We start from the raw sequence: 9430 nt of genomic DNA on the forward strand, positions 1-9430 counted from the left end.
ATACTGGGCTAGATGGACCTTTGGTCTGACCCAGTGTGGATGTTCTTATAGGGAGCAATCATATCCCCTTTCAGCCTTCACTTTGCTACACTGAACAAAACAAGCTCTTTTAGTCTGCTCACCGACCTTCAGCTCTCCAGTCTCCTGATCTTTCTAGTGGCCCTTCTCTGCATCTGCTCCAGTTTGAATTCAGCTTCCCTGAACACAGGTGATCAGAATTATGCCCAGTGTTCCAGGTGAGGTCTTTCCAGTGCCTGGCACAATGGCATTAATACATCCCATCTTTTTTGGAAATACCTCACCTGCTACACATTAGGACCACATGTGCCATTTTTATGCCCAGAGCAGTGGTATAGCCAGGATGGGACATTTGGGAGGGCCCCAACTTCAGGTGGGTGGGCAGGCAATGACGGGGGGCTGAAGGGCAGGAGGGATTGGTGAGCCCACCTGCCCACCCTCCCCCCTCCAGCCAGCCTTGGGGACAATGGATGCTCTGACCAGGGACCCTGAGGGTCCCAGCATGCACTCAGCTCTGAGAGGAGACGCCACTCTCCAGTACACAAGGCACTCTTCCCCATCCCACTGCCCCACACCAGGCCTGGCTCCCAGAGGCAGCAGGCTTTTTTGAGGATCTCCTCTACCACCACCAGCCGCCCACCCTCCTCGCAGTTGCAAATTAGCCTCTAGGCCAGCAGAGCCATGCCCAGGGGCCTCGGCCAATTGAGGGGCCCTGGAAAAAGGGTGCCCCCACCTGCTCCACTCTAGCTGGGAAGCAGGGCCAGGGCGCAGGGGTTTGCACACAGGCAGAGTGGGACAAGCCCCCACACCCCAACCCTGCTCCCTGGGTGGAGCAGGGCAGAGCAGAGCCGCAGCTGGGAGTCGGGCCTGGATGCTCAGTGGGTGGGCCCTGGCCCACAGAACATTTAATGGCTCATAGTCAACCTGTAACCAACCAGCACACCCAGGTCTTTCTCCTTCGCTGTTGTTTCCGACTGATGAGCCCCCCACCTTATAGCAGAAATTCCTACTCGTCCCTATGTGCAGGGCCTGGCCTCACACTCTGTCCCACTACAGTTCATCCCACCTCTACCACTCCATCCTCTAGGTCACCCGCGTCTTCCTGTATAATACTCCGATCGTCCTCTGCAGCGGCACCGCTGCCCAGCTCCCTGTGCTCGGCAAAGGTCATTAGCCCCCAACTATTTTCTGCGCCAGTCATGACTGAAAATATCAAATCTCGGTCCCGGGCCAACCCCTGACAGGCTGGATCACTTGCAGGAGCCCCCCCGACATCACCACCTCTGCTCCGGCACAGGGCCAGCCCCCTGCCCAGCCCACAGCACTGCCTGGCGCGTGCCCGGGCTCTGGCACCCCCCACCCATCAGGGCTCCCCGAGCGCCCGCCGCACTGCCCTGCTGCCGCCCGGCCCGGCCCGGCCCGGCTCGGCCCGGCCCAGCCCCAGGACACCGTCCCTGCTCCGGGGAGCGCGGCGGGAGGAAGGCCCCGGACGGGGAAGCGGGGCCGGCGGCAGCGGGCTGCTGGGCGAGGAAACCAAAGAGCCCCCGGGCCGGGGCTGGGCGGCGGGACCGGAACCGAGCCCCAGCGACGGGGCAGGGCCCGGCCGGGATCCCGGAGCCAGGCCGGGGCGTGGCCACGGCGGCCCCGCGTGTCACGGGATACGTGGCAACCCGCCTCTTCCGGCGAGCTGGGCCCGGGGCGGCCGCGGCCTCCCCCCGCTCCCGCTTCCGGCCGCCGCCGGCAGGTAGGTGCCGCCCCGCGTGCTCGCCCCAGCGGCCCCGAGGCCGCTCCCGGCGTGCAGTGGCCCTGCGCTGCGCCCCATTTTCAGAGGTGCGGGGCCACCGCAGGGCGGGGAGCGCCCCCAGCTCGCTCCGCCCCGCAGGTCGTTAGCCGCCACTGGATACTGGTGCGGGAGAGAGCTCAGCAGGGGCCCAGCCCACTTGGGGGTTTAGACCAGCAATGAAAGCATCTGGAGTAAAAAACGAGAGAGCTAAACGCTGGTGCTTCGGGGCATCAGCCAGGCACTAGGAATTAAGGATTAGGAAGAAATGTCCCCTGTCAGGGGGTTATTGCATAATTGTGCATTTGAGGGGGGCTTTTATCCCTTCTTCTGCAGCATCGGTGCTGGCCCCTGGCACAGAGATGGGATGCTGGGCTAGATGGGCCATGTGTCAGGAAGTGTCATAGCGGGTCAAAGTTCCCAGCGCTGAGGAGATGTCCCTCCTGCCTCTCTCTCTGGCATGGGTGCCTTTGAAGGCCTGATCCCTGCCCCAAGGAGCATATGCTACAAATCTGACAAAATAATAGAGAGCTGCAGGCCCTGCAGAGCTGGCTGGATGCAGCTTGTAATTCTCCAGTTCAAAGTAACAGGTGGCACTTTCAGTACAAAGATCTGGCCTTCAGGGACAGCTGATGCCCATGTGAGCTACTGCTTGTTGATCCTAGCAAGCTGTAATCCTTGTGGGCTATACTTCCATGGAGAACGGGATTGGGAGTCAGCAGTCCAGGGCTCTAGTCCTCGGCTTGCTCTGTGACAGACCAGTTGTTTCACCTTCGTTTGCCTCAGTTTCCCTGCATTTAATGTGGTAATTAATGATATTTACCTTCCTTCATAAAGCCCTAGGAGATTCGATATGATTATAGAGGGTAACTGCTTAATAGGAAGGATTTTGTGCTTTTAAGATGCAGACTCCATGATGGGCCTTGCTGGATGAAGCTGCTGTGTTGCAGGCTGGGACCTGTGCTCCACCAGGCCTCACTTTGGCATTAAAGGCCAGCATGGCCACAGGCAGCTCAGTTGTACGCGGATCCCGTGTGTCTAAGGCTGTGGCAGTTTGTCAGTGAGGCCCTTGGTTAGGCAACGTTCAGCCACTGCTGATTGTGAGGCGCCCAGCTGGATTTGTGGCTAAGGCCAAGTTATCTAATCGTAAGGTAATCTTATTTATGTGCTTAAATCACCTGAACTTAAAGTTGCAGAGGGTCCTATAGGTACTGAAACATAATTATCAGCCAATTGATTGCTCCCAAAAAACCCAAACTTGAATGGAGTCACGATCCACCTTGTACAATAGCCTCTTCTACCCACCTGGGCTCAGTCGGAGCCCCATCTATTCACTACAGTTAAGCAGGATCTCATGGTAAATAGTGCTATAATAGTGACTTGTAATTGAATCGCAGGGGCAACATGACCACAGCCAAGCCAAAAAGACTCAAGTTTTCCGAAGAAGAGAAGTTCCTCATCCTTGAAGAATTCAGCCTGCGCAAGGACATCCTGATCCCCAAGAGCGGGCGCTACAGGAACACGATGGACCGTCAGCGAGCGTGGGAAGAGATCACTGCTGCCGTCAACTCCCTCAGCCCACTCGTGCGGCGCACGCCTGACGAGATCCGCAAGAAGTGGCATAACATGGTCATTGATGCCCGCAAGGAGCTGACCACGGTGAAACACCCCTTGTTGAGGCAGCGGCCCCAGGAGAGGCTCTTCCACAACATCTTTGCTCTCTTCAATAAGACAGGGCCAGAGCTGGCAGAACCGTTGCTTCTGGGCCCTGGGTTCAGAACGAAGCCGTCCAGCAGCCCGGCTGGAACTGCAGTGCCTCTCTGCGCAGCGGGGGGGATGCGGGAGTCTTCGTCAGACTTATTCCTCCACAGCCAGAATGATGGACTTCAGCTGAGCCAGGGGAACAAACTGCTCTGCAAAACGGAAGTCCTTTTGGACGCAGATGAAGAAATGGCACCAGGGACTGGCTGTCCAGGAAAGAGCTTCATCCATGTGCCAGGGGACCCGCAGCCCAGCGATTTGTGCTTGGGTGGATCTCAAGGGAGTGTGGAAAAGAAACTGTTGGGCCCCAGTAAGGATCCTCCTCTGACTTGTACGCCCGTAGCTGAGACACACCCTGTGCCAGTTCCCAGAACTACCTCACCACTTAGCCATGGACCTGAGGTGCTTGCTCCTGGCAGGATTCCGGTGCCTCTGAACTGCTCCCCAGACTTTGCACTGGCCTACAAGATCAAGTGCCCTTTGAGCCCTGTATTCGAATGGCCTTGCCTAGGGGTCATCTCAAGCCCAGTCACACACAGCAGCAGGACTGACAGCCCCAGCTCCGAAGGCATCCACACAGCAGTGGATGATAATGGTGAGACAGCCATGCCCACTAGCCAGGCCATGCAGTGCCCGACTCCTCCTCCTCCTTCCCAGCAGAATTCAGTATTTGAATTGGTGCGTGAAAGGAAGAGGCTGTCGTTACTGGCAGCAGCCTGGCAAACGGGCCCAATCCTGCCTCCCGTTACACCAGCATATAGCTGTAGATGCTCCATGCAGTTCAGCAGAGCTACTCTGGATACTTATCAGTGTCACCAGGAGCAGAACTCAGCCTGTTCTGAGCAGGAGCCATGTGAGCTCTGCCAGTATCTCTCAGCCCTGACCAGTCACTGCCCTGCTCCTGTCTGGAGTACAAGTTTCCATCAGTGCCAGGTTACCTAGTGGGTGGGAAGAGGCACCAATCTTATTTCACATGTGACCTGAGCCAGGATTTGTACTTGGTCTTACCCCGGTGATAGAGCTGCCTGTGCCGCTTTGCCCTCTGTTACGGAGTGTCATTAATAGGCACCACCCCTTCCTAAGCAGGCCCTGCTTGCCATGAGAGGAGCACATTGTTATCACTTGATAATTAAGACTCCCAGAATTAAGATGCCCAGAATTCCCAAGAATTGACCTTTCCTCCCAGCCCATCGCCAAGGGCTTGGGCCAAACACATCTCCCCTGAAAATGGCTCTGAGTCAGTGAGCAGTGCCCCCAGGAGCGTATCTCCAGTCCATCAGGGAGCATTTTTCCTACTATTGCTATTAAGATGCCTCTGCAGAAATACAGCCCTGTTCTCTCCTGCTCCAGCTGTGATAACAGTCAAGTGACAAATACTATTTCCATCCCAGTGCCCAGAGGTGTAAACAGCTTAGAACAGGGGTTCTCAAATGTCATTGCACTGCGACCCCCTTCTGACAACAAAAATTACTACACGACCCAAGGAGGAGGGACTGAAGGCTGAGCCCGCATGAGCCACACCACCCCGGATGGGAGGGCCAAAGCTCAAGCCCTATCGCCCCAGGCGGGGGGGAGGGGGAGGCAAAGCCCAAGCCAAAGGCCTGAGCCACACTGCCCAGGGCCGAAGCTCTTGGGTTTTGGCCCTGGGCAGTGGGGCTCAGCTTCGACCCCAGACTCCAGCACGTCTGAGCCAGTCCTGGGGACCCCGGCCCACATTGGAGTCCTGACCCACAGTTTGAGAACCGCTGGCTTAGAACCATCTTGGTTCCTTACTATTGCAGCTAGAGAGGAAATGCGGGTCAGCTGGAACAGGTCAAATCCAGCGAGAGGAGATACCTTGCTTTTAAGCAGTGGGTCTCAAACTTTTATATTGGTGACCCCTTTCACACAGCAAGTCTCTGAGTACAACCCCCCTTATAAATTAAAAACACATTTTTTAATATGTAATGCTATTATAAATGCTGGCGGTGCAGCCAGGTTTGAGGGTGGAGGCTAACAGCTCATGACCCCCCACATAATAACCTCACAACCCCCTGAGAGGTCACGACCTCCAGTTTGAGAACCGCTGCTTTTAAGAGAGTGGACATACAATTTGAGGCTGGGGAGAAGTTCTGTAACCGTTTTTAGTGTTGCTAAACTGTCCTGAAGCTCCAGATCACGCGTAGAATCGTGTCACAGATATGCCCCATATTCCCACTCATTCTCCAATGAATCACATTTCACTCCACTCTGCTGTCTGTGTGATCATGCTCCTTCCTGAAGCCAGAATGCATTGGACGTTGGCATTAAGGTATCACTCGCTCACTTCAGCCCACTGCAGTGAGGGCGTCTCCAGCTCTGCTTCTGTCCAGCTTGCCAAACAGGCTGCTTAGAGCTTCAGCACAAGTTGACAGTGGCCTGCCCCAGCCAGTGTTAACAAACTCCGCATGGCACTATGATTAAATCTGACAGAAGGGGCAGGGCTTACTCCCCTGGGGAGGGCAGCTGCAGATCTCCCATTGCTATTAAGACAGCCCCACCCTCAACCTTAAGTATGCTCTGGCATCTTGAAAGAACCTTCATCTGCTCTCGAGGCAGGGTCCCACCCTGAGTACACAAGCCCATGCTGACTTTGCTTGCTGTTCCTCCCCCTGGGATTGCATGGGAGGCTGTCCCATGGCTTGGCTCACTGGTAGCACTAAGTGAAATTAGTTTTAAGGTGCCAGTTCAGCTTTAAATGACTGTTTGTAGCATCAGGCACTACAGGCCTCACCACTATTTGATGCTTGGCATGACTAGTGGTTCTAGGACATCAGAGCTACCACACATCTCATGTCTAGGTAAGTTATGTGGGTAACAGGAGGGGAGTAGCGAGGGAAGGGGGGAGAAAAAGAGGCCAGAGAAAGACAAGAGGGAAGATAGGAGAGAGAGAGCTACAAGGGTGTTATATCAGAAAGGGCATCTCTGTAGAGCTGCTTCCTGTAGTCTGGACGAGCTTTCCTGGATGCAGGACAGAGCAGTGTTAGGTCACTGGTCCTGGCAGAACTGGAGCATGACCCTTATTTTGAGGAGGTTGGATCCTGCTGTTTGTGGTGGGTGGGATGTTGCCCCACGGGGGCTGGTTTTGGGGATGAACCATGCATTTCTGTATTCTCTTGACTCCGTTTGCTTTAACCATTTGGGGGGTTGTTGTTTGGTTCAGCAAGCGCATCTGTGACCGAAGATTCGCTGCCCAGCCAGAGGGGTTGTGTCGAGCCAGCCAAGGAGCTTTGGGAGAAGCACAGCCGGCTGCACACCGAGATCCTGGAGCTGCAGAAAGAGACCTTGCAGCTGCAGAAGGAAAAGATCATGCTGGAGAAAGAGAAACTCTTACTGGAAATTGTCAAACTGCGGCGAGAGCTGGACACGTGACCAGCTGCCAGGGAATGATCTGCCTCTCCCCAGTCTGTGGAGCTCAGAGCCCAGTTCAGACCCACTCGGCTCCAAGTACGCTGTTCCCTGGAGCTTCATGTGCTTGAGTGAAACAAAAATTGCTTGCTGCTCCGAATGAGCAGGAGAGGACTGAGCTGGTGCTGAACTTCACAGACGCGAATGGCAGGGACTCTGGTTCCTGTGCAGAAAAGGCCAGAGAAATCACTCCATTGATGCTCTTAACTTGCAGTGAGAGCCACACCCAGGACATTGGGGGGCACCCGTTGTGGCTTTGGTGGCATAGCATAAAACTCGCATATGTTTGGGAGAGCCACAGCACCAAGAAAATAACTCTGCGTGGGCCTACGCGGGGTCCCTTCCTCAGCAGAGTGCCAGAGCAGTCCGTGGGCCAGGAAAGACGGTCGTATCTGTGTGTGGTACAGCAGCACAGCGCATCACCCCGGGCTTCACCTGCTGCATCGCGCATTGCAGAGAAGACTGAACATGTAGCCACACCATTGCTTCCTGTCCCTGCGGGTCCTTCCCCCTTTAGCTGCTAAGCCACGAGCAGGGAATTTAAACCAGTATCTTCTTTTTTCCACGTTGATATAAACTCACTAAGTAGAGAAGCAGCATAGCAGCCCACTCCCTGTCCAAGCCAGGATCCAGCCCTTTACTACGGTGTAAGGAGCTACAGAGCAAAGCCAAAGGGTCTTTCTCATGGCAGACTCCTGGTGACAAGAGCAGGAGTTTTACCTGAGTAAGAACTTAGGGTTTGGCCTTTAATGTTTACGTATTAAGTTAAAATAAACAAGTGAGCACCGCCAGACTCGTTCCCTGCTGGCACTGCCTGGTTTTCTGCTCTCCTCTCGTTGCCAGAGGCAACAAGAACCAGAGCGCACACGGGTCTGGTTGCTTTGACCTCCCCTTCTGAGGATTGTCTATCTCATGCCTAAGTTGGATAGTCTAAGTTTCTCCCAGATACCTTAGGAGGCACACCTACTCCTAGCCATTTCCTCATCCTGGCCAGCTGGGCCACCATTCAGGAACAGCCTTGTTTGTATATGACTTGCTTAGAGTTCATTTTAGTTCTTGGGAAAGTGCCTTGCTGTTGACCCTGGCTAGAGCCAGACAAGACCCCAGCAGATACTACAGGCTTCCCACACAACTCTGCCAAAGAATCTCCAGTGTGACCTGGATCAGCCTTTCCATGACAGTCCTGGTCCGTCACTTCTGTTAGTCCCAAAGCATGTGGTGGTTTTGGGATGCAAGAAAAAGCCCACAGAGAACTAAGACTGGTTAGATTGATCAGAGATGACCTCTTTTCAGCTGGGAACCGAAGCATCCAGAAGTGAAAGGTCATTGCACTAGTCTACTGCAAGCATCATCTTCCTGCATTACCATCTTATCTCCAGCCCTCTCTTTGGTGCGGATCCTTGCGTGGGGAGGAAAAGAGTCTCCTGGGGAATTGCTCCCTCCCATGATACAGAACCATTACCAGAGGCCCACCTGCTGACGTATTCTGAGGGCTGCCTGAGTTGAGACCTCAGGATTTGGCTGGAGGAGCAGTGCAGCCAGCACGCTCCACCCTGGGACAGGAAATTGGGACTGAGCCTTGTGCTGGTTGGATGAACCCAGAGCAGCGTTCATGGGGGTTGCTCTGATGCAGCTCTTGCCCAAGGGAGTGGTGGGGAGAGGACTTTAAATGCTGGGGATGGATAAGGTTCCACTGAGTTTGGTTGCATTCTGCTCCCTGGACATTCAGAAGCCCGACGACTCCTGTTGCCTTTGAGGTTTTTAGCAAGCTCAGCTAGTGCTCCGACGAGCAGCTGTACCAGTAACTGGCGCGGATGCCTAGCCAAATAAACTTGAGCTCTTCAGAAAGAACAAATCTGTGAGATGTCTGGTGTGGGTTAGGTCAGGTTATTGCCAATCACTGTGTGAAACAAAGCAGGACATTCAAAAGCTGATGTGGGATCTAGGAGCCAGAAGGTGGTGACACCTGTCAGATTGCAGCACACTAGCTTGTCTTGTGGGGACAAGTATGAGAAGTGTACAGATTGGCTGTCTCTCCTGGGGGAACGTGGGTGTCCATAGGGAATGAAATACATTTGAAAAGTAACTGAATGTCTCGCTTCCCTTTGTCTTACCTGTGAACCCCAGTGAAATGATTGCCGTGACAAGCAAAAGCAGTATCCTGGGGTTCCATGCTTATTCCCCTGTCTGTGACTCCAACTCTTAACTGCCAGCCCTGCCAAATTAACCTTGATCCTGCAGCCAAGCTGGGCTCTTTCCTTCGCAGCCATCATCACTAGTGACCCTGCCCCCGGCATACAACGGAGGCTGCATGGCTTCGGGTTACATTTGGCAGCTTGACGTACTGAAGTGGTTGAACTAAATAAGTTTGAAAATTAGCAACTTAGCACATGGCACAAGTGAGGACTAGGCATTTCCTGGCACTTAGGACAGGGAGCTGGAAGT

At 54.5% G+C, this 9430-nt stretch overlaps 1 protein-coding gene across 2 annotated transcripts; it reads left to right on the plus strand.

Annotated features, from left to right (window-relative positions):
• Positions 1 to 1897: 1897 nt before the first annotated feature.
• On the plus strand, positions 1898 to 9076 carry LOC127034774 (uncharacterized). Of its 2 annotated transcripts, none has more exons than XM_050923997.1 (3): positions 1898 to 2603; positions 3196 to 4154; positions 6741 to 9076. In XM_050923997.1, exons 1-3 carry the CDS (start codon positions 2494 to 2496, stop codon positions 6947 to 6949), a joined length of 1278 nt encoding a protein of 425 aa, XP_050779954.1. In that variant the 5' UTR covers positions 1898 to 2493; the 3' UTR covers positions 6950 to 9076. The 2 variants fall into 2 exon arrangements, with proteins under 2 accessions (XP_050779954.1, XP_050779955.1); XM_050923998.1 differs by lacking the exon at positions 1898 to 2603 and adding an exon at positions 2652 to 2949.
• The last annotated feature ends 354 nt before the right edge of the window (positions 9077 to 9430 follow it).

The sequence above is a fragment of the Gopherus flavomarginatus genome, chromosome 15 (assembly GCF_025201925.1).
Source record: "Gopherus flavomarginatus isolate rGopFla2 chromosome 15, rGopFla2.mat.asm, whole genome shotgun sequence".
NCBI classification, from domain to species: Eukaryota; Metazoa; Chordata; order Testudines; family Testudinidae; genus Gopherus; species Gopherus flavomarginatus.